This window comes from Eumetopias jubatus, unplaced genomic scaffold (genome assembly GCF_037043125.1).
Source record: "Eumetopias jubatus isolate StellerSeaLion01/CBP00866 unplaced genomic scaffold, mEumJub1_p1.0 scaffold_17, whole genome shotgun sequence".
NCBI classification, from domain to species: domain Eukaryota; kingdom Metazoa; phylum Chordata; class Mammalia; order Carnivora; family Otariidae; genus Eumetopias; species Eumetopias jubatus.
In genome coordinates, this window is record NW_028274823.1 from 56,697,370 (window position 1) to 56,722,169 (window position 24,800).

The window sequence follows — 24,800 nt, forward strand, 5'->3', positions numbered from 1 at the left end:
TCTCTCTGCGACTCGGGTGACAGAAGAGATTACATCCAATGCTCGCGGGCCATTTCCCTCCGGCTAGGCATGTCCTTCTCAAAGCCCTGCTAGGGGCATATTGATTGTACTCAAGAAACTTAGCAATGGGTCCACTTTTATTTTACTTTAGACCCAAGGATTTCTCCGGGTAGAGCCAGAAGCCTAATCTTATGTCCAAAATGGCAAACAGATTGAGCTCACATCTGAACTCTGATCTGCAGATAGGAACACCTCCAGGGCTGAGTTGAGAAGGGGTAGGAGGCTTAGGAGGAAAGATACAGATCTATTAGTGATGTCTGGCACTGGTGCGGGCGTGGAGAGGGGATGCACACTTGTCCAGGTATTTGTCATCCCTGCCACATACTGCCTGGTGTTATTAATTCATGGACACAGAAGAGATTCCTAGTGAAATTCTTCTCAAGTGGACAAATGCTTACAGCACTCCTTCATGCAACAGGGATGTGCCCGGACACCGAACACAGCAGCTGAGTCCCCAGTCTGGCATTAAGGGATGGTGGTCTTCTGCAAAAGCACAGATTCTTACTGACCCACCTCCTTTTTATCTTGTTGGGACATCTGAGCGAGGGAACAGAGCTGCTAAAGGCCTGGACCACGGGCTCAGGATCAGCATCAAACTTCAGCCAAAGGGGTTGGCCCAAGTCGTGCATCTGCGTTTCCAGAGAATGCCAAAGTTCAGGGTCATGGAGGTGTTTATTTGCTAGGCTATCAGCTCCTGAAAGGCTGGGTCTTGTTCATCTTTGTATCCCTCGCACACAGTAGGACTTCTATAAAATGAGAAAGGAAGAAAGGGGGGGGAGAAGCTAAGAGGAAGGAAAAGGAAAGGGAAGGGAGGGAAGGGAGGGGAGGGGACAGGAGAAGGCATGGGAACGACGAGGAAGGGAAGAAAGTGATGCTGCTTCAGGAGATGCACTTGGTAGACAGATGCCGAAAGTGGCCGCAACTGGCTTCCCTCCCACCGGCTCTTCCTACAGAATGGTTTTCATGTTCTCCCGCTGATGTGTGTGGGTCTGTGTTCTCCCCCCTTGCATCCAGGTGGGCTCGTGGCTTTGGTGACCATGGCCCTAAATGGCTTCCACATCTAAGCCATGAAAGGAAATAATGCTTCTGCCTGGGTCTCCTGGGATGCTCGCTCTGGTGACCCAGGCACCATGCCTTGGGGAAGCCCACCCAGCTGTGCCAAGACCCCGGCAGAGTGGAGCGCCCCGGCCCCGGCCCCGGCCTGGCTGAGTTTCTCGGGAGCGGGTCTCCAGCCCTGTTGGGCTCTATCAGCTGATGCCGTGCGGAGCAGAGGGGAGCTGTCCCTGCCGACTCCTGCCCGGACTGCAGATCTGTGAGCCAAAGAACTGACTGCTATTGTTCGAAGCCACTAAGTTTTGGGGTGCTTTGTTACCCCAAAATAGATAGTGGAAATATGGCTAACACTCGTTGCCTTTTCTGGAAGGGTCGCTGCATGCTCACCTCTGGCTCCTCCGCATGACCCCCAGGTAGACTGACCTGGTGGGCCGTCTGGAGTCTGGCTCTCACCTGATATCAGTGCCTGGGAATTCCTCATGGGGAAGGAGCCGGTCATGCCGAAGACACTGCTATTGAAGATGGTGGAGGTGCCGCTGAGGATCGCCATGCAGATAATGGTGACAGCAAAGAAGCCAGAGGTCCAGGAAGAGGTGTCCACCTTCACTAGCACGGTCATCACCAAGAAGATGGCCAGCATGACAGTCAGCGAGGCCAGCACACGGACACGAATCGGAACCCTGTCGGGGGAGGGAGGGATGCCAGAAGCAGTCAGAGATCCCCTTGGGCCTCCCACACCGGGCCACGGGTGGTGAAGGTTCTTAAGGGACACTGCAGCCGGGAGGCCTGGGCCTGAATCCTGCATTCCTAGCTCACTACCTGTGTGACCCTGGGTCAGTAACTCAATCTCTCCGGTTTCAGCTTCTGCATCTGTATAGCAGGGAGGAGAATGGATCCACCTGCAGGGGTGGTTGTAAGGGTCTCTGGAGGGGTGTGCGCAGAGTGCAGGGGGCAATATCAGCCCAGGGCAAATGCTCGGCGGATATTGCTTCTTTCCATCTTGCTGTGAGGTTCGAGGACAGGACAGGAGGGCTCTCAAGCCCCTGCTCCCCCACCACAGGGCTGAGCTCCCACTGGCTTTGCCTAGTGTTTCAACGAAGCAACCACCCTCGGGGTTTCCTTCTCCTAAAACTTAGCAGTGAGGGGAGGAGGGAGACGAGCAAAAAATCATCATCATCATCATATAGCAATTACCCAGATAGTACGTAATTTGTGCTAAGTACTCTTCGGAATGTTTCTACATGCTGACTTGTTGCATTCTCGCACCAGCCCTGTAAGATAGGCCCTCCTACTTATCCCGCACATACAGGGAAGGAAACTGAGGTCAGAGATGCTAAAGAACTTGCTCAAGGTCACTCATTGTGACCCCGAGAGGGCTGGCTCCAGTCTGTGTTCTCAGAAGGACACTCTGCTTCCTTGAGTGCCTTCCACCCTCTCCCAGCAGCTGGAACTGCCTAATACCCCAAGGAAGGGAATATGTGTGGTCCAGAACAGGCCAGGGCAGAAGGATTCTCCTGTGATGTCTCAGTAGCCACGGGCAGCCGCTGATGCCGGCGCAGCCTAGGGCCGGCCCCCAGCCCCACACCAGCAGCACAAACCATACGCCCTTCCCGGCCCCCAACCGCCCAGACACTGCCCTGAAGGGAGGAGCAGAGAAGGCTGGCTCTCCTGCAAACAGCACATTTTTATTCCAGGGAGAGAGAATATCATTGAAAGGGGCTGTTTAAATCATCAGATTAGACTAAGCTTTAAGCCGGATTGGATGTTTGGTTAATTTTCCTGCTAACCAGTGGGTGGGGGCTGGGAGGAAAGCCAGATTAGTTACACACGCAAAAAAAAAAAAAAAAAAAAAAAAAAAAAAAAAAAAAAAATTTTATAAAAAAGAAAGACCTGAAAGGCAAAAAGAAAAAAAAAGTATCTACATATATATGTACATAAATAGGTGTGAAATGATGAGCATGAGAAGCAAGGATTTTTCAAAGTGTTTTTGTGGCTCCAGGCTAACTTGAGTTTTCTCTGATCTTCATTCTGATCCTCGCTGGGGGAGAGCGGGGGTCGCCTCTGCTGTGTGAGGGGCAGACGGAAGCCTGAGGATGTGAGGAGGCAGTTCAAGGTCGCGGCGTGAGTCCGTGGGGAGCAGGGAGGAGAACCCAGGTCGGCTGAGCCTCCGCCCGGGGCTGTCTGCTAACATGCATTCTCTCCAGCGCCTGTTCCACAAGCGTGTGTTGGGCAACTCCTGTGTGTCAAGCACTGTGTGGGATGACCCGGGCCCTGGCCAGACGAGGGCCAGGCATTTTGCTTTAGTGTGCACAGTGGGAGGGCCTCAGGGCATCCGAGGGGGCCCAAAACCCAGCCCGGGGGTCGCACAGTCTTTCTGGAGGTGGCACCGAAGCTGGAGTGTAAGGTGTGCCGGGATGTGAGTGCACACGTCTGGTGAGAGGGGATGCAGCTAGCCTCGGGCTGCAGGTGAGATTGAGAGCAGAAGCTGGAGGGAATCGGAGCCCTACCCTGGAGGGCCTGGTCCACCAGCTAAGTGCCAAGGCTCGACCCTCAGAGTAGGGTGCAGGGTGGGCCTGCGGGCTTCGCCTGCCAGCATCCCTTCCCTGAGGAACACTCTTTCTTCCACATCAAGTTGTTCTGGCGAGGGGGCCGGCCACATTGTCCACCCCTGACCCAGCCACAGATGATGGACACATGATGACTGGGTCTGGGGTGACTGGAGTGTCCCATGCCATGGGGCGGGTCGCTGAATTAGGTCAGGGATTAGCATGTGAGCCAGGCAGGGCCAGTGAGGGCTCTCCAGGGCTGGAAGGTGGGGAGAAGTGCCCTCTCTGCCACGACCGTGTTGGGGGCTGCTGGTTGCCACCTGGCCGGCTGCATGGAGAGAGACCACATTTGGGATGAAGCCAGGCAGACACACACAGAGCCCAGGGACAGAGCAAGAGAAGGACAGCCCTGGGGACATATGTAATCCCCTAGATCTAGCAATGTGTGGAGGCAGCCCTGACTTTAATTTTCCACGTAAAGAATGAGAAAATCCTTTTTGTGTCTCTGTTGTCTGTTACAAGAGTGCAAGTTAACACAAAGAGGCACATCAAGGTTTCTAGCTGGTGGGTGACCCGCCCATGCACCCTCCCCTCTACCAGGAAGCAGGCTGCAAGTGAGGGGTAATTAACACTCCCAAGAGCAGGCTTCAACCAGTAATGGGGGCATGGGTGGATAAATACCCCAGCTCCCTCCCCATCAGGTATGTGCTCCAACCTGGGTCCCAGAGTCCCCAGGCAGGTCAAGCTAGGTCTCTCTCTGTGGGAGCTGGTTTGGTGAGCCATCCTTTATTGGCTGCCTTCCCCTCTCGTTTCCCCCTCTCCATTCTCCTACCTTCACCTCCCAAATAAACTGCTCGCACTTAAAATCCCTGTTCCAGGGGCTGTTTCTGGGGAACCCCACACTACAATGCATCTTCTCGGGGTCTGCAGGGGCCTCATCCTGGGCAGGAGCTGGTGGGCAGCCAGGTAGAGCACCTGGACCCCTGGGGGCCCAGAGGATCCGGTGTAAGTGCACACCAGGGGCCCTGGAGGCTGGTGGTCAGGCCCACCTCTGATGTTCTGGGTAGTTCTACACACTCAACAGTGTCACACAGTGCCCTCCACCCTCTCCCAGCAGCTGGAGCTGCCTGATACCCCAAAGATAAGAGCCAGCAAGGGCCCAGAGCCTGGGTCAATATAACGTTCCCATTTACAATTATAAATATTAAGACAATCAAGTGGAGAGAGAGGGTGGGGACCAAGGCCAAAAAGCTTTACCAGACCCCTGGGGCAAGAAGGCAGCCCAGGGCAGACTGGGAGACATGAGGAATACTGCCAGGACACTGCCCTGTCTTGTTCTCCCCCCGCCCCAGGGCGGACACAGGGCCTGGGAGGGACTGATGAGTATCCGCTGGATGCACAAACCAACAGGCAAGGGCTATTAGCAGTGCAGGGAGACTCTCTGCTTCTTGACCCCCCCAAGCATGGCAGGGAGACCACTGGAAACACTTGCTCTTTCCAGCCAGCCTTAGGAGTAGCCTCTGCCTCTAACCTTACCTCCTCCCAGCCCTGGTGAAGACGAAGTCCACACCAGGAATGCTGATGGCATCCCAGGAGCTCTCTGGGTCCTGTCACAACAAGGTAATTAGTTGCCCCTACAGGAAGTTTGCTCTGGAGAGAGCTGGGGGACTTCTTGCCCAGCACCCCCAGGGTGGTGGGAGGTGAGGAGGTAAGTGCCAAAGGCAGGACAGGAGCAACGCAGTCCCCACAGGTCCCTTGCCTGCACAGGCCTCCTCCTTGCCCGCAAATTACCTGCCACGTGACCCATTCTGCGCCTGAGCCTCATCCCTGGGCCCCAGGTCCTCAGGGACCTTGCGTGGGGCTCTCTTCAATGCCCACGAGGCTTTATGAAACATGCCGCATGAAGCCCACCCCACACGCCGTAATGGGGGCATGCTGGCCTCACTCTGCTTCTTCCCCCTGGCCTGGGAGAGTGGCCCAGGGGACAGCGGTGCCATTACGATGGTAGAGAAAGTCTAGACAAGCGTTGCCCTGGTGTCAGTGGTTCTGCTCTGGAACGGGATGGCCGTGGTGACTGCATCAGCCCCTGGGACCCTGGGGCAGGCCACAGGAATGTGAGATTCTGGGAGAGGGCTGCCGGCTCCCCACCCCCTTGCTAGAGAGGCCTCAGGACCCCAGGGGGCTGATTTCTTCATAAGTCTCTCAAATGTAAATCCTCCTCATAAGTATTTATGATGCTACAGATTTAACATAATAAAACACTTGGAGATTATGGATGAGCCAGTCAGAGAAAGCCAGGGTTCTCCAGGAGGGGAAAAAAGGAGACATTTCAATTTCGCACATTCAATAAAAAACAGCTTAGCCCCAAACCATCTTCCCACAACCCAGAAACAGATGGAGGCCCACGAGCGTTCCCCACATTGCCTTCGCCCCTCTCCCATAGGCAGGAGAGGGCAAGGGTAGGCCCTGGGGTGGGCTGAACCTTCTGGAAGATGCCCTATAATGCTGAGCCTTCAGAGCCAGCAGCCTGCCTGACCTTGGGAGGGTGGCTGCCTGGGCGGTCCACTGTCCCCACTGTGGACAGACCTAGACCTCCTTTACTACCTCCTTCCTTCCAGCTTCCTGAAGACAGGGCAGAGACCCTCATCAGAAGGCTCTGAGGTGTGGCTCTGGACGCAGGGAACGGCTGGGGGACCCAGAGGTTCCAAGTACAAGTGTGGGGTGAGAAGGGTCCTAGTTCCCATCTGGCTTCACCCTGTTAGTGGCCATGTGACTTCACTGAGCCTATCTTCCCATCCATACAACAGGTACTGAGTCGCCTGCTCTCCGGCTGTTGGGAGGATTAAAGGAGACAAAACTCTAAGGGGTACGAGCGCTCGGAAGCACTACTCCAGTGTCCTGAGGGTCGACCTTCCCTGCCCCTGCTGACCACTGTCCCAGGCTGGCTTCTGGCCTGCAGGATCTCAGGACCACAGAGGAGGTACAGCGTCACCTGGGCCTCCCTTCACTGGTCCCGTGGTCTTGGGTGTAGTCCTGGCTTCCGCCTGCAGAGTGGCTAATGTCACGGCCTCCCTCTCAGGTTACTGTGTGTCACCAGGCGTCACCCCTTGTTCGAGGACACTGAGGGTAGCCCCGTGCGCCAGAGGAAGGCACGAGGAGGCGGGTTTAGGGTCAGCTGGTTTATGATTGGGGTCACAAGGCCCTCAGGCCATCTGGGCCCCATTCTGCTCTTCGCCCTTAGGGCCTACACTTTGGTTTTAAAATGGGTGCAAATTCTTTGCCTCTCCTTCCATTGACAGGTGGGTCTAGGTCTCCTTGAAACCAAATGGGCTTGGGGAGTGCCTGGCCCTGCTGAGTCCGGCATAAGTGACGCCATGTGGCTGCAGATATTAGGTCACAAAAACCACGTAGCTTCTGCCTTGCTCTCTTGAGCACATGCTCTTCAGCCACAAGACGAAAAGTCCTACTACCTGAGACCAACGTACAAGAGACCACAGGGAGGGGAGGGGAGGGTAGAAGAGAGGAGAAGGAGATGGGTGCTGGAGAAGGGCCAGCAGCTCCAGCCCAGCCCAGCTTTCTGCAACCACATCAGAGACAGCAAGTCAGAGCTGCCAACTGAGCCTGATGATGCCCAGAGCATGAGACATACTCATTACTGTTAGTGTTTTAACCCACGACCATGCTTGGGGATCATTGAATGCCACGACAGATAATTGCAATAGCCCCATAGCATAATGTTTGGAAGGACCGGTCTATCCAGGCTTAGCCCACATGCTGCCCTATCTCCTCCTATGTTCAGAGCAGACACCACCATTCAATCGCAGCACACTCGCTGAGGCCAGACCTGCCTTGGAGTCCTGTTCCACCAGAGATCCAGGCCGGCACTGCGAACTTAGTGGAGTTGAACTGATTTGCCATCAGGGATCTAAGGTTTCAGGCAGCTGTGCCCAGAGAAGGTTCCTGGTGGTAGCTTAGGGGAAATGTGGGCAAAGTAGCTAGGGCTGGTGCTCCTGCAAACCTAAATTGAGAATGGATGGCAAGAGTCCCCCGGTGGGTTCTAAGGGCCATGCCAACTTGCCCGGCTGTCTCCTACATCATTCCTTCTTCCACAGCACAGCCCTGGGGCTCTCTCCCGGCCACCACTCTAACACAGTTTCAGGAGGTCCCCACTGAGCCTCTGTGAGCAGTCAACACGAGCCATTCCATGGAGAGAGAGCCAGAATTGTGGGGTGCCAGGCTCTTAACTTCCCACACTTTCAGGAATGCTTGGAGGGGCGCCTGGGTCGCTCAGTTGGTTAAGTGTCTGACTGTTGGTTTTAGCTCAGGTCATGATCTCGGGGTCGTGAGATCAAGTCCTGCGTCGGGCTCTGCACTCAGTGCAGTCTGCTTGTCCCTCTCCCCTGCTCCTCCCCGCCCCCCTGGCTCTCCCCATCTCTATCTATCTCTAAAATAAATACACTTTAAAAATCTTAAAAAAAAAAATGCTTGGAAGACCAGCTTCCACAAGCCTTGCCCCCCCGGGCCCACCCCTGCCATCCACATGCTGGCCTCGGGCCACCCCGTCTGTAGCCCAGGCAGCTGGTGACACACAGGCACCCCAGATGGGAAAGGAGGAAGGGCCGGGTCCCCACATGCCTCCCACTGGCTGCTGACCCAGTGTCCTAGCGTGTGGCTGGGAAGTGAAAGTCCAGCTCCCTGCCCCAGCTTCCCTGGGCCCCAGGTCGCCGGGCTGACCTCTCAGTCTTCCCTGCAGGCCTCCTACTTGGGGGGCTGCCCCTGGAGCAGGCAGAAAAGCAGCAGCTGGGAGCGAGAGGCGCGTGGAGATGGCTGGAGGCAAAGGGCGGGGGCTGGCGGAGGAAGAAACGTGGCCTACCTGTTGACAAGCAGGAAGTTCGCCATGAGGCACAGCACAGAGGAGACGGTGGAGGCGATGGTCAGGTAGCTCTCAAAGTAGTTCTGCAAGCACAGAAGTGAGGGGGCTGCTGATGTCACCGGGGATGGACGGGAGGGCCCCCTGGAGAGCAGAGACAGGGCCCCTCCCGGGGGGCTTCTCCCCACTGTCTTCAGAAACCAATGAGTGATGGACAGGTCTGCCCCAAGATGGCATGGTCCCACCCCATGGTGACCTACGAGCACTTACAAGGTCACTCAACAGATACCAATATGAGCTATGCGAACTGCTGGGGACGTAAGTCAGGATAAGACATTGTCCCTGCCCTCAGAGAGGCCCCAAATGCTCTGCAGCCCATGCTCCCCCCGACTCTACCTGTCCCACCCACAGATGAGCCAAAGGGGACAGAACTCAACTGTGAGCGTTGTGCACACAGAGAGACTGTGCCCTACCGGCCTGCTTTGCCTCTCGCCAAATTTCAGTTATCCAAATGCGCTTTGTTATGACCCAACCACATTCTCGTGTTCTTGCAACTAAGTGGAGCCTCTAGAAATACACCAACCCCGATGACTGTGGGGAAGCTTTGTTCTGACTCTGGATTTGCTTCCTCGGAGAGATGCTACCCAAGGTCAGGGCCACTTTGGGAAATGGCTCCTAGACTAGCCAAGAGGAGGGAAAAGGGCATTTTTCTGGAAGCAGTTGCAGGGTATTCTAATGCAGTGTGCATGAGACCACACGAGGAAGAGCTCCAGATTATAACGTGCTAGAATTTACGGCTAAGGAAACTGTATGGTAATTGTACCTGGTTCTCCAAACTCAGAGAACTGGCCACTCATTAGGATAGATTTTACTGCGTATCTGTTATTCCTCAATATAACTGTCGTAAAAAAAAAAAAAAAAAAACCCAAAAGGGCTGACATATCTTGGCTTTGGTCATTGTATGTCAAACCATGAACCCCAGGTTGGTAATGATCATGGGTGTTAAGCCGTGACAACAGATCACACATATTGAGCATTTCCTGTGTGCCTGATACAAGAGCTTTATATTAAGTATGTTGTTTAATCTGAAAAATAAAAGAGAAGCTGTGAGCATTCTACTCTGGAAAGCTCACAAAATGGGACTTAACTGAGGCGATATTTTGAGTTACAAATGTGCCAAGCACAAGGGACAATGCGTGCAAAAACTTCGCCAACGTGCAGAGCATGGTGGCAGTTGCAGGGATCACGACAGAGAACGAGACACGCTTCCTGCTCGCTAAGAAGGAAGCAGCCCACTGGGAGTGTAACACAGAGTGTGAAAGTATTTTCATCTCAAAACACTACGGGAAGAGATGTCAGAATTCTGTGGTTTTTTTTTTTTTTTTGCCAAATCAGAGGTAGGAGCGGTGAGTTCTAGAAGGGGTTCTGGTGGGGGGGAGTGGGACCATGGAGGCGGATCACGCGAGAGAATGGGAATGATTATGGGTTTGGGGAAAGGTCCCAGAGGAGGTGGGATCTGAGTCAGACCTTGACACAGAGGGTCAGAGCTGTCCTTTCTGGGACATTTGATTGCAACGTGGAGCCCAAAAGAGAAAGATATCATAATGCGTCCCTTCTGGTCTGAAACCAATTGTTCCAGGGTCTCTTTTTAAAGCCTGCAGAGTGCTTTGTGGTCTTTGAAATCTGCACCCTGAATATAAGGTGGTGGTGGCCTTGCAATTAAAATGGTAATCACAGTGAGTGTGGTCCATCAACCATGAGCCTTAGAAATAGCCTTCCTCCTTCGAGGTGCCACCTCATTGTTCCCGCCCTGATGGGCTCAGTAGAGCCTGGACTGGTCTGAGGCACTCAGTCAATTACGTCTTGACACAGTGGCTGAGCCTACGTGAGTGAGGCCAGGCAGGCGGCAGGCAGGAGCCACAGAGAAAGGCCCCGAGGAAGAGACAGCTGCAGGTGGGGGGCCAACCAAGACAGCCCCAAGTCTAAGCCCCCTGACGGCGCTCCCTTCATTCAGTGGCTGCTCATTCCATGGCAAGTCTACAAACGACCGTTGCATGGGATGCAGAATCTCTGCCTTTGTTTTTTCCAGCAGGCTCAGGTTCCTTGAACACTTTAAGAATGGGGATTTTCTAGGTAATTGAATGTTCTGGTTTGTTGATATTTAAGCAGAAAATTGTCCTTTTAATGTTGGAAAGCGTTTTAAAATATTGACAACGGAGTAAGGCTCTGCCTCCCTTTCTGTGGATGGAGACCATTTTCTTGGCTTTTCAAAGAGCAGGCAGGAGGGGTGGAATGGACTGGACCCTGGGCCATTTTCCTACTGGTACATATTGGGGGCTGTAGAAGGCTGCGTGGGCTGACTCAGCACATCCCATGGAACTTTTTTTTTTTTTTTAAAGATTTTATTTATTTATTTGAGAGAGAGAGAGAATGAGAGATAGAAAGCACAAGAGGGAAGAGGGTCAGAGGGAGAAGCAGACTCCCTGCTGAGCAGGGAGCCCGATGCGGGACTCGATCCCGGGACTCCAGGATCATGACCTGAGCCGAAGGCAGTCGCTTAACCAACTGAGCCACCCAGGCGCCCGGAACTTTTTTTTTTTTAACTTAGTTCCTGATATAAACATGTTGGTGGGGGGGGGGTGGGTTACTTATTTGATGCTTTTGTCTGTAAGTAGAGTTCTAGCAAAATGTGGTGGGCAGACTCTCTAGGTGGCCCCCACGGTCCCAGCCTCCTCTGCTCACGTCCATGTACATGACACCCTCTGCTAAGTATGGGTGGGACCCGTGACTTTCTTCTAACCAAGAGAACACGGCAAAGGAGTGGACATTACAGGATGATGTGTATGGGATAACGTTACATGAGAAGGTAGCACCTGTCTTGCTGGACTCTTTTTTTACCTCCCTTGATGGCTCAGAGGATGCAAGCGGCATCCTGGGGAACCCCAAGTGGCAAGAACTGCAGGTGACCCCTAGTTGCTCAGAGAGGTTTCTGGCCAACACCCAGCAAGAAACTGAAGCTCTCAGTCCTACGACTGCAAGGACCTGGATTCTGCCAACAACCCAGATAGCCTGCAAGTGATCCTTCTCCAGCCGAGCCTCCAGTGAGACCGCAGCCCTGGCTAAGCCCTTGACTGCGGCCGTGTAACACCCAGAGCCGAGGACTCGGTCAAGCCATGCCCCGACTCCTGGCCCATGGGCACTGTGAGAAAATAAACGTGTGTCGTGTTAAGCCACTGAAGTGTGCAGCTTTTTATTATGCAGCAATACATTCCTCATGAACAAGGGCTTTGGACAGCTGAGTTCCTACTATCCAGAGTTTTTCTGCATCTTGCTGCCTTCTTGTAGTTTACATTCGGTTTCTCGATGAAAACAGGGACAGCTGACCCTGATCTTGCTAGACACGAAGACCAATGTATCTGCCCGTGAGGGAAACAAAGGTTATGCTTGCTGACATCAGTCCCCTTGGCCTTTCCTCATCAACTCCTTTGCTGAAATTAGGTTCATTTTGTGCCGATTCCAAGAAACAGGACTTAGCTTACATGCCACCCCAGATCTGCTCACCTTGCCCACCCTGTGGGCCATTTGCCTTGCTACTCAGTCCCACAGACATAAAGCCACTGCCCCCAGAGAAGGAGCCGACTGCTAGGGAGAGACCCCTGTGCTGCTCACTGCCGGGCCGCACCCTCGAGGCTCTCGCTCCCGGGGTGACGGTGGGAGGGGTCAGGTGACACTCTGAAGTCGGGGAGAGGAAAAGCCCCATGACATAGGCTTTGACCAATGAGAGGCAGGAAATGGGAAGGAGCCAAGAGATAAACTTCTTGACTTTCTTCTCCCCCAACCTCCTGGTCTAAAATGTGGTGGCCCCATGTGGCTTCTCTGGATTCCTGCTGGGTGCCTGAGCAGCCAGCCAGCTGTGTTTGGTTGCAAAGCTGTGGCCAGCCTGCGTTTGCTCTCTCCCACCCCCGCCTCACTTCCCTTTTCCCCTACTCTTGCTTCCCTAGGATGGCGCACCCTGAGATGGGATTCACACACAACAGGTGGCCTCGGGCCCTTTCTAAGAAACATCCAGCAGTGAAGGCCCTAACTGTCCACCCTGGATTACACCCTTTGCAGACCTGCAGCGGGCATTTCCTTCCTGGGTTCGTCTCGTTTGCCTGCAAGGGATGTTGGGGCCCCCTTCTCCCATTTTACTCCAGGCAATGCAAGAACATTTGAATATTGGTTCAAGCACATTGGTAACCGTCCTGCCCCCTCCAAAGCAATCCGTCCTCTCCATCCCATAGGGCGATCTTATGTCATGCAACGTGTGGGGATGATTCATGCCACAGTTCACCTGCACTTGGGTCTGGTTCCTAGGAGCTCCCTCAAGAGGCTCCGTTGTTATTTACCACACCAGCTGCCCCACAACGTGATTGATGAACATGGCCTCTACCTCCAGAGGTGAACCCAAAGACCCCAAGGGCCAGCGCCGGCCAGGCAGGAGTGGAGGGGAGGAGGAGAGCCCCCGGGCAGTGGCGCTGGGCCACCTCAGGGGACAGCGGAGTCTGCGCTTTGCACACCCACAGGGAGCACCAATCCTGAAGCGACGAGGTGAATGAAGCCCCCCACGGCTGTGCCACATGGCAGCCCGGCTGATACAGTCCGCGGAAAACCTACCTCCTAGGGAGTCACTCCTGTAGGTAGACTGTGTGACTCAGCAAGCAGGCAGGGCCGGAAGATGGCTCGGAGCGGCAGGGCAGGACATGACGGGATGACAGGGCCTCTCGGAACAGGCTTCTCTGCCTCAGAGGTGGGGAGCCCCAGAGCTGGTAATCCCACAGCCCTCTGCCTGGCCGGCGGCCGCTGCCCGCCCAATCCGCGACTCACTCCTTGGTTCCCTGAAGATGTGGCCACGCCTGTGTGCCCTGCACTGTGCTGGTGGCTCGGTGTTTGCCCTCTGGGAGGGAGCACGTAGCCTGGCACCGTCCTGCAGCTGGAGTGCAGGGACACAAGGCATGGTGGGAGGAGGGAAGGAGGCGCAGGGGGGCTTCCTGCAGGAGGCCCTCCTGGACTGCAGCCCGAAGGGCCGGGGGAAGTTTGCCAGAGGGATATGGGGAGGTGGCGGTGCTGGCAGGGAGAGAGACCACACTCCAGGAGGCAGGAACAGCACATGCAAAGGCCTGGGGGATGCTTCTTTGCCACTTATGACTCAGACCCAAGTCCCTTTGTTGGAACAGACTCCCTGAGACCTTCCTTGGCATTGACAGGAATCAACTGCACTGTGCTGTGCCTTCCGCCCAGACATCCCGGGAGAGGCGGCCATGGAGCCACGGCACCCACCCCTCTCTTTCAGGGTGCTGATGGCAGACAGCGGCCCCATCGGTCACCATTCTGAATTCCCCAACCCAATGGGAGGCGAGGCCCAGCTGAGGAGGAAAGAGGAAAACTTCTGTTCCTCGTGTATCTCCTCTAAGCTCCCTGCCCTCAACCTTCTCCCTGCCTGCTGCAATCACCTGGGGCTCAGCACGCTGGAAGCGGTAACACCAGAGTCATCCTTGGCATGGGGCAGGTAAGCCAAGTGGGGGCACGGAAGCCCCGCCGAGTACCAGGTAACTGCCAGTGAGCAAAACCGCTCACAGGTGGCCTGCACAGACCCCAGTCCCTTTGCGCTCCACGCAGCCCAAGGCAGAGCTAGGTTTGCTCCCATTTTATAGATAAGAAGCCTGAGGCTAATAGGCAGATGAACTGCACAGAGGCGCCTACCTGGCACATGTGGGTGGCAGATCTTCTGATGCAAGGCAGGGGTGGGGTGGGATGGGGGGACATTTAGCGGCTCTAGCTGAGGTGGCCTGCCTCACAGATGCACAGTCCCAAATGTTGTCCCTGGGATTGCACCACGTCACCAGGAGGCCCCAGTGGCCGGCACTGGCAGTCCACATGCCTTCCCAGCAGTGAGTAGGAATCGGCTTGCAGACTCTGAGGTTCCCATCAGGGCAGCGTCTTCTCTCTGCCCCAGCCCTTACAATGGGTGACCTCCCAAGCCAGCAAATGATGGGGTTTGATTTCTCTCCCCTCTGCAGTTAACTCTCTGCTCCTTAAACCCCACGGTCCATTCCCCAGGGCATTTCCACAGGGCGGTGGTTCTGAGTAGAGTTAAAGGGAAAAGGATTCGGAGAAGAGACCTCGTTTCTGTCAGCCACCCGAAATGGATGGACACGGTCCACTGACGAGCACAGAGCACGGTCCAGAGGACATGAGAATTGGGAAGAGCTGGGCAGGCTTCCAGCTTCCCCCCTGACCTGTGCTGACTCCCGCAGAGCCCTGCCCCCCAGGCCCAGCGGAGGCGGGGCTCAAAACCCAGACCTGGGATGCCCGACAGGTGTGGGGGAGCCCCGCTCTGGCCTGGGTGAGGGGCGCCTGATCCCCTGGTGATGGAGATGGGCAAGTCATGTTCATCTGTTACACTCTGGCCCCGCTTGCAAACACCAGCAAAGGGGAGAGCCGCTCTTCAAACACAATTTAAAAACCCACCAGAGGCAGCTGACCAGATGTGAGGCCCATTTTACGAGGGGGAACATTTCCCCTCCTCTGCCACGCTGAGCAGCTCTGTGCTAAGCGTCTCTTCCGGAAGAATTTAATTCCGGGCTCAGCGTCCAGGTAAAGAGGTTTCTTTGGGCAGGGAGGCCCCGAAATGAGCCCGTTTATCTCTGGCAGGCCCCGGGTAAGCTGCTTCTCCCCTGAATGCTATTTGGGCACTTTGAAATAAGTGCAGCCAATTAGCCACGAGCTGCGGCAGGCTAACCCGGAGCCCGGCCGCCCGGCAGCTCGGAGGCAGCCTCGTGCAGCCCCCACCTCAAGAGCACGGCGGCAGAGGCAGCTGGCTCCTGCGGGGCGAGAAAAAGCGATTCGGGCCCGGGGGTGGCAGCTCGAGGCAGCAAAGCGTTACCTGGATCACAGGGGCATGAAATTAGCAGCAGCGAGCGGGCTGGAGCCAAGAATAGTCTGCTGCTGCAAACTTGCTGCCTTCCGATCACCAAGCTCTCGGGCCTGGGATGTGGTGGAGAGGCGCCCTCGCCCGGGCATCGGCCAGGAAGGGACCAGAGGGCAGGTGGCCCCCAGGGGTGCAGCTGGCGTCCTGCCTGTGGGTTCCAAGGCCCCGTGTTCAGGGACGCTGGCCCAGGAAAGCTAAGGGGGTCGTGGATGCGCTGGGAGGGCTAGCTGGACGATGCCTGTTCCAGGACCCAGACAGCTGAGGGACACAGGAGCCCCGATCCACCCAGGTGTGATAGGTGGCCAGGGGCCCAAGGGCAGAGCAAAGCCGGGTCAGAGTCAGACAGGTAAGGCCCTGAAAGATGCCGGCCAGATAGACCCAGCCACTCTAAGGACAGGCCCCCCCTTCAGACCTGTGCGCACGGCTTCCAGGCTCTAACAGCAGCCCACTGATGCTCAGCCTCGTGGGCCATCTCCAGGCCCCGGCTCCCTGGGGCCACTAAAATCTTGCTCTTTAGTGGCCCGGAGGCCCTCCTTAGCCTGCAATCCTTTTTTACATCTCCCTGGAATCCCTGCCAGAAGATAAGCAGAGTTGCTGAGATTTTCCGGAATGAGCCTCCCTACATCCCCCCGCCTCTGTGTAGAGCCCTCTGGAGCACACCTTGTCTCCCCAGCCTGTGCTGACTTCCAGGAGACTTGCACCCTGAATGCTCACCCTCGCTGCCTGCGTTTTCTCTCTCTCCTTCACTGCTGGGCCTACCTTCTCAGGAAGGTAAGAGAAACCTCTCTGACTTGATGGCCTCCAGCCACAAGGCCCCTCCTTCCCTTTGCCCCAACCCCCCTTGACAGGCAGCCCATGCCCTCAATGCTAACACCTCACCCCCTCCCAGGCTGCTCTGGGAAAGACTCCTTCCAAGGGGCCTCTCTGCAGCCCACCAGGCCTGGTCATGCTCCTGACACCACAGCACCCCTCCTGGCTGTAGCGGGCTCAACAGTATTCCCCCAAATTCCTGCCCCCCAGAACCTCCGAATGTGACCTGATTTGGAAATAGAGTCCTGGCCGATATCACCAGTTAAGATGAGGTCATACTGGATCAGGGTGAGCCCCAAATGCAAGGACTAGCGTCCTCAGAAGCAGGAGAGGGCACGCAGACGGAGGCCGGGAGAGAGCCATGCGAACAGAGGCAGAGACCGGAATTACACCGCCAGGAGCCAAGGAATGCCAAGGACTGCTGGGAGCCCTGGGAACCTGGAAGAGGCAAGCAAGAGTCTTCCTAGAATCTTCGGGGCAGGCATGGCCCTGCTGGCCTCTTTGGGGCTTCTGGCCACCAGAATGTGCGAATAAAATGCTGTTGTCCTGAGCCACCGGGTCTCTGGGCACCTCAACACGGCAGCCACAGGAGCCGGCCACACCTACGCACCTGAACTCCCACGCGACCCCTCCTCCCCCTCCCCCTCCTCCCCCCCTCCTCCTCCCCCTCCTCCCCCTCCTCCTCCTCCACAGCAGCTTGGTGCCTCTGAGCCCCACCCTGAGTCTCCTCCGTTCCTGCACCATACTCCTGCCTTGGGAAGCTCATCTCCCCTGGCTTCCATGAGCCCCGTACCTACATCTGGCCCTGCCTCCAGAACCATGTTCACTGCCTGCCACCCAGGTGGCCTGCGGAACCCAGCTTCAAGCTCCCTAATCAAAGGCCTTCGAGAACACCTTCGAGAGCACCCCCAGCCACCTGTCCCCAGGCTCCACGGTCTGCCCTCCCTTTCCTCAGTGCTGCTGCTCCAAGTCTCTCTGCTTTCCTTCACCCTCATCCCAGGTCGGTCACTTGCCGGTCCCCACATCCCTAGCAAAGGAGAGTGGCTCGCACTCCCACCCCCACTCCTGGGACTCCCCCCCCTGCCCACCCCAGGCTCTAGCCCCTCCCCAGGTTCCCATCGCTCAAGCTCCTCCTCGGGCCTGACCACCTCCTGCCTTCCTGACTCCAAGCCACGCTCACGGGTCTGGTCCTTGCCTGCCTCGCAGGGTCCCGCTGCATCCCCTGCTTCTCTACACAGCCTCGCCCCTCGGCCCTCCTCAGTCTCCTCGGTGCACGGTCCCCCTTCTTTGGCCCCCTTCTGGGACACCCCAGGGGCTCCAGTTTGGTTAAATGAGGGGGCCTGTGAGGTAAGGGAGGCCCGGAGGGGAGACTACGGATGGTGTCAGGTAGCAGGCTGAAGAGGGGTGCTTGTCTCCGAAGGAACTGGGGATCCATGGAAGAAGGCTTCCGAAGAGCTCAGACATGCTCAGTGCTGGGCACAGAGGAGTCCCCTGGCTGGGGAGGGTGGAAGGAACCGAGGGGGAGGAGCAGGTGGTAGTGGGCACGGATGGATCCATTCATTTCTTCACCTCAAGACACAGAAAAGACAGCTGATCTGCTAGAGGCCACGCACTTATTCAACAGTCATGGCTGAGCACCTTGTTAAGTGCCAACATGTGCTAGAGGCCGGGAGGCCATGGGACTCTAGTGAGGGAGGCAGGAAAAGGAGTAAAGAGCAAGTTCAGAAACAAAAAGCCTGCATGTCACATTAAATGCAATGAACAGGCAAACCAAGTAAGGAGCTCTAATATAGCCGGGGCGATGGAGCGGGGGAGCTGATGCTGGCGAGGGTGGTGAGCGACTGCCTCTTAAAGGAGCTGATGTTTGGACCCGAGGATAAGCTATGCCAGGGGTAAGGGGAAAAGCATTCTGGGCAGAGGGAACAGCATGTGGTTGGCCCCAAGGCAGGAGTGAGTTTGGTGTGTTCGAGCACCTGGCAAACCAGGCTGATCCTGGATTCAGAGAGTAAGGGAGAGAGTGGGGAGACCAGGCTGGAGGCAGGGGCAGGCCAGGGTGAACAGGCTGGGGTCAGAGTTTGGATCTTATTCTAAGTGCAACGGGAAGCCACTGCCGGATCATAAGCGGCTGGGAAACTTGGTGCTGGTGCACAGTCACGGAGCCCTCCCCACACTCTGCTGTTCTGAGCGCTTTTCACGTATTCACTCCGTTGATGCTTATAGCACCCCTCCCAGGGATGAGTCCTATTGCAGATGAGGAAACTGAGGCTCAGAGAGGTCAGGCCCTCGCCCAGAGTCACACAGCTCAAACCCAGCTCTCTGTCTGCGGAGCTTGTCTCTTTCCCTGGCGCAGTAGACAGCCTCTTCGTTCTACGTCTTAAAGGACCACCTCTGTAGCTAATGGAGAATGGTTTGCGGGGCGGGGGGGGGGGGGGTCCCTGGGAGCCAGCAGCCAGCAAGGCTGAGGCTGGGGTGCTGGCCATGGAGAAGAGAACCAGAGGCGCTTGAGACGTTTGGGAAGGTGGGGTTAACAAAACTTGCTGACAGACTGAGCGTGGGGGTGGAGCACAGAGCAACACAAAGGGGACCCCCAAAGTGTCAGGCATGACCGACCTGTTATCCGCAGCACGTACAGTTAACCGGGCAGTGAAGGGCATCCGCTCCGGTGTCACCTAAGTGTGCCCAAAAAACAACCCCACCAGGATTCCAAACCCCACCATGATTCCAGACCCCTGAGCGTGGCACCATGGTGCACCATCCCGGGAGCAGGGTCCTCTGCCTGTTCCCTCTCCTCGCCAGTCCAGCACCAGACAGGTCTTCCACAAACACTTACAGATTAATTCACCATTCCGCATGTATTTGCTGAACTCAGTAGATATTCTAGGCACATGGGATTCAGTCCCCAAGTTCCTGCTCTCATGGAATGGATGGTCTGGTCAAGGAGACCGTCGGCAAATGCATACACAAATAAATGAACGATATGTCAGGCAGCGATCCGAGTTCCAAACAGAAATTCAGCACGGTAGGTCCCTCTATAACAGATCTCGGAACACTAGTGGGGAAAGACCTGTAAAGGGAGTGTCTGGTCCAGGGGTGGGCAGCCAACTGCCCCTGGGGCCAAATCTGCCCGCCTCCATTTTTGTAAATACTAGAAACTGGTCAGGCCCATTTGCTGATGGATTATCTGTGGTGCAGAGCAGAGTAGCTGTGAAAGAGATCACGTGCCATCTGGCCGTTTGCAGAAAAAGTCTGCCAACCTCCACCTAGTTTCTTAGATAAGGAAATAGAGCCCTAAGTCACCCAGCAAATGTGAAACACAGTAAGAAACAGAACCAGCTCTCCCGAACCTCAGGTCTTTCTACCACCAGAGGTGAGCATGGAAAATGGAAACAGGACTCCTGCCAACCCTTCCGCCCCACCCCTCCACCAAACCCCTCCCCGACAAGGCAAGCTGCTCTTTGATTTTCACCCTTTTTGTTCCCCTACCCCCCCCTTCAGGCTGAAACCTCAGCAGGCAGAGAAACGGCTCAGAACCAGTTCGAGGGAGGGGTCAGAGCAACAGGGAGCCCCGTCAGTCCACACGCAAGTGATGCCGACCTCTGCGGAGTGACTGCTGATTCGGGGCTCGGCCACTGCTGATGCTCAGGCCGGGCTGTCCTTCCTCTTCTGCAGCCTGACCACGTGGCCAGGGCGAGGCCTTCCAAGGAGACTCCCCGCTTACCGCACCGCCCTCGCAGGAAGGGGTGGCTTCTGCACCACCCAGAGGGCCCACATGCTTTGGTGTCCCAGGGCTGAGAGCGGCGGACAGGGCCCAGGGATATGGCATGTGAGTAAAGAGGAGGTGGTCAGGGGGTGCTCCAGCTGCTCTCCATAGAAGGAAACACAGGAGAACCACCAGGAAGAGGGAGAAGTCCTGAGAAGACCCAGCCAGCACTTGCTTACCCAACATGCCTGCAGGGAGGCCGAAGCCCCAGGCTCACAGGCCGCTACAGGCCTCAGGTGAGTGCGTGTGTGCTCACAGAGGACCCCCAAGAGGCCTGCTAGGACCCCTCCCCAGCCCCCGCCACCACCACAGACCCCTCCCAGAGGATGATCCCCATAACGAAGGCACCCGGCAAAGACTGATCTGGCTCTGCTCTCTGGATACACTTGATGATCAATCACGTTAAGGAGACACTTGAGCACTTAAGGCCCCGGGCCATGTTCTAATTTGTCGAGGAAATCGCCTCTGGATTCCAAGGACCAGTGCGGAAGGAAATAAAATCGAAGGCGGGCGGGGGGCGGGGGGGGGGGTGTTGGGGAGCGATCGATAGCCCAGGGAGGGCCAGGGAGCAAGGTGCAGGTAGGAAGCTGAGGCCGTGAGCACGCACAGAGAAAATAAAAAGAGAATTTGAGAAGTCGAGGCCACCAAAGGCATGACTGACAGCATTTCAAGTCGGGCTTTTTCTCTCCCTTTGCAGGACGCAGCAAGAGCTAAACACAGAAGAAAAAGCCATCACAGGGGTATTTATTGGGAAGAGCATGCTGGCTGCGTCTGCAGCGAGAATCAGAGGGTGGAGAGGGGAATAAAAAAAAGGACTCAGTTTTGGTTCTAATTTAAAAAAAAAATGGTTTGAGAGGAGCCATCCCGCTAGCCCAAGCCACTGCGCGGCTGCGGGGGAGGGACCTACCCTCTCTGCCCCATGGCAGCACCCATGCCCTGGGCAGGAAGCCTGGAGCCCTGTCCCCTCCTGCTGACCCCTGGACTGTCTCTGCCATCTCCCCTTCTGGGATGACAGGGCTCAGACCAAATCCTGCCTTGATTTGGGTTTAGCACCATGCTTTGGAATTCTGCTCTTAAAAAGTGGATTGCCAAGTGGAGTCCACCATGCGTGTTTTCCATTTGGAGGGACCTGAGTGGCTCTAGGATTGGTCTGCAGGAGCATCACGTTCCACAATGGTGCAAGCTTCTCAAGGAACAGCAGGTAGCTCAGAGAAGTGGTTCCCCGATATACCAGGAGCACCTGGCAACAGTAGCCCAGGCCCACCGTGAAGAGAAGGAGGCAGCACGGCAGGATCTGGGAATCTGGGAATCTGGGCATCTGCCAAGTGTGCCAGGAAACATGATGCAGACTCAGATACCCCTGGGTCAGAGCCCCGCTCTGGGCTTCACAGCCCTGGGCCATCAGCAAGTTACTTATTGCTTCCGCTTTCCTCCCCTGTCAAATGCGGGCAAAAACGCATCCTCATGGCCGGCTGGAGGCAAACAGGCAGAGCGGGGGTTTTTCAAATTACAGTTGCAGCCCACTAAAGAATATGAAATCCACCTAATGGGTCATGACTACAGTTTTGTTTCCTTTTATCTTTGGCTGCCTTCTCTCCTGTTCCTAAGGATGAATCACCTGCATTCCTTTTTTCTTTAAAGATTCTATTTATTTGAGAGAGAGTGAGCGAGCACTAGTTGGGGGGGGGGGTGCGCAGAGGGAGAAGCAGACTCCCCGCCAATGCAGGGCTCCATCCCAAGGACCTGAGATCGAGACCTGAGCCCAAGGCAGACGCTTAACTGACTGAGCCACCCAGGCGCCCCTCACCTGCATTCTTTTCTGGGCCCCCCTCCCTGTGCCCCGGAGCCCATGCCCTCCGCTCATGGACCTCACTTGCCGAGCGCACAAGCCGGCTGCCGTTTCTCCTGAAGAAAAAAGAAAACCAAACCAGAAAATCCATCCCCTATCTTGACCACAGTTCCCTGGAACTCCCGTCTTGCTCCTCTCGCATGAGTTAGAAAGCTGCCTCCCTCCCCCATCCCCCATCCTCCAGCTCTGTCCAGCGTCTACCCCTCCCCCTCAGCACTGCTCCCCAGGGCCACCGCAGACCTACACAAGGTTAGAGGTTAAATCCAAAGGCAGCTCTCCATCCTCAGCCCAGCTGGCTTTAGCCACTTAAAAGGTCATCATGGGTGATCACCGGCTCCTCCTTGAAAACTCCAGCCAGAGACTGTTCTTGCGTGCGGATGCTGCCATTTCCGTTACAGACATGGAAGTCTTGCCGGTGAGGTATGCACGGGGCAAAACCAGTCCGGAAACACTCGAAAGCATTGGCCTGGAGCACAGGGTTGAGAGCATGTGACAGTCTGGGTTCAGACAGCCCAGTCTGAGTCCTAGCTGTCACTTCCTTTCTGCTTGGGAACAAGTTACATTTTTTGAGCCTTGGTTTCCTTCTCTGTAAAATGGGTATAATACCTATCCCTTGCACAGCTATAGTAAGGAAAGGGATAATGAAAATAAAGCCTCTGGCACACGGCCCGTTGTTGAATAAATCCCGAATGAACCAGTGCCTTAGCACATGGTGAGAGCTTCTCTCCCGGTGATATCTGGGTCTGGAGGGGAGCTTTGACAACCTGCCCTGGAGGAAGTTCTTCCGGAGAACTCTCATCACGTAGCCTAAGTCTATAGGGTGGGTGCTCTGGTGAGGGGCAGAGAACAGCTCCTCATTACCCCCATGAGGTAACCTTTCACTTGGATCACGTGGCTAGATGTTGGCCTCACCTGGGAACTTGAAAATGCTTGTGCCCAGGCCCCTCCTTCAACTGCACCAGAACCCGGTGGGTGGTTGGGGCAGGCGGGTGGGCTTTAAAAGCTCCCCAGAGGATTCTAGCCTATTCCACCAGGGTAGCTGGAGAGGCCAGAAAGCATGCTGGTTAGCAGCACAGGCTCTGCTCACCTCCAGACTGCTCCCGAGCCCAGTTCTGTCACTTGCTAGCAAATGGCCATGGTGAGCCTCAGTTTCTCCATCAGGAAACTGGGGAAGATAGTCCCTAACCCAGCAGGTTATCCTGCAGATAAAGATGGTAGGTCCAAAGGCGGGTAGGCATGGGCTTCATGGCAGGGACTTTGTGAAGTCAGCAGGTCATTGCCAAGACCTCTGATAATCTGTCTTCCAGTTTCCTCTTTTCCAAACTAGTTCATCCTGGTTCCTCTTAACCCCACGTCTCTGAATTGGGATGTCTGCCCTTGTTCGTAAGGATAGACTTCGTAACTCATGCTCTCCTGCCTTTTTGGGGGGTGCTGAGGGGTTGGGCCAGGACTAAGGTGCTGTAATGAGGGGATGTCCTAGGACACCCCCACCCCGCCCCGCTCACCCAGACCAGCCTGGGTCCCTTCCCTATAGAAGAAATCTCACTTCAGGGAGGGGGGTGGAGGGATGGGGTAACCAGGGGATGGACATTAAGGAGGGCATGTGATGTAATGAGCACTGGGTGTTATACAAGACTGATGAATCACAGACCTGTACCTCTGAAACCAATAATGCTTTATATGTCCCATTAATTGAATTAAAATTAAAAATTAAAAAAAAAGAGATCTCACTTCATGTCTATGCCAACCCACGTGAAAGTGGCCACTATGGTGGTGGCCACTATGACCCCCAGATCTTCTTCGGCTCCTTTGCAGACCCATGCCATCCCTATCTTGGATTGAGGTGATGGGGTTTCCTCCCCAGCCATACAGGAACTAATGCAACAGATTTTTCTTGTTGCTGTTATGTGCTGGGCACTGGGTTAGCTGTGCCCAGGGCACAGGGATGTATGGCAGGAGAGCTGCATTCTCTACTGCAAAGAGTTCACAGTTTAGTGGGGGAGGCAGGCCCATCAGGGAACTGGGTATACTCTCATCACAGATAATAATACCCCTGCCTCACACAGGTGCCGTGCGGTTAAATGAGCTAAGGCCGGCGGAGTCCTGAGCAGTGGCCCCCTCACGACAGACACTCAATACCATGAATTGTGTGGCAAGTGCCAGAGGGGGAAGTGGGCTCTGGGGACTGAGGACTCTAGGGGTCTGAGGATCCCCCTAACTCAGAAGGGTGGCAGCAGGAGAGATTCCACTCCCTCAGACCGGGCTAGTGGGGCTCCCACCGGTTGGGGGATGGATGGGGCAGCAGCAGATCTCCAGGCCTGGGTCCTGGCCCTGTTGATACCAAGTCAGACTGTGGGTCCCACCCATGACCTGGTCATGTCCTGCAGTCCCTTCCGAGAGGAGCCCCGGACAGGCCAAGGTGCATCAGAAGAATGTGTGAGGAGGTGGCCACGGAGGGCTCGTGGCAGGGAATGACTAAGAGAAGGCGTGCTCCCTCTCCTCTCAGAGGTAGAAAGAGGGTCGGGTCTGGCTTATACTCCCTGGCCCAGGGGCAGCCCAGACGGGCTTGCAGGAGAGGCCAAGCGGAGGGCGAGAAGTGCCCCACAGGATCAGGGACGGCTTACAGAGCCCAGAGCCAAGGGAGGACCTGGGGGCAGGGGTAGGGAAGGGATCAGGGACACTGATAGCTTGGAAGTTGGGTCCAGAATCCAGGGGTAGAGCGGAGGCACCTGATCTCCCAGGGTGGAAAACGAGACCAGACCAAGGGCAGGCTCTCCATTTGGCGGAGACAGGGCGTGGGGCCGTCCCGTCTCCAGGGCTGCCCCCTCTATGCCACTCTCTGAGCTTGACCAATTTTGCAATCATCTGTCCATTTGAATTCT

The 24,800-nt window shown here is 55.8% G+C and overlaps 1 protein-coding gene across 2 annotated transcripts in view; it reads right to left on the reverse strand.

The window, feature by feature from the left end:
• Positions 1–24,800, reverse strand: part of SLC29A3 (solute carrier family 29 member 3) — a 40,628-nt gene that overhangs the window by 8,363 nt on the left and 7,465 nt on the right. Inside the window, exons 3-4 of one of the 2 annotated variants that reach the window (XM_028109604.2) lie at positions 8,533–8,615; positions 1,567–1,793 (exon numbers count right to left, since the gene is read on the reverse strand). In XM_028109604.2, the coding sequence (XP_027965405.1) occupies positions 1,567–1,793; positions 8,533–8,615 (310 nt within the window). The remainder of the gene's footprint in view (positions 1–1,566; positions 1,794–8,532; positions 8,616–24,800) is intronic. The other variant, XM_088019791.1, reaches the window with a different exon arrangement.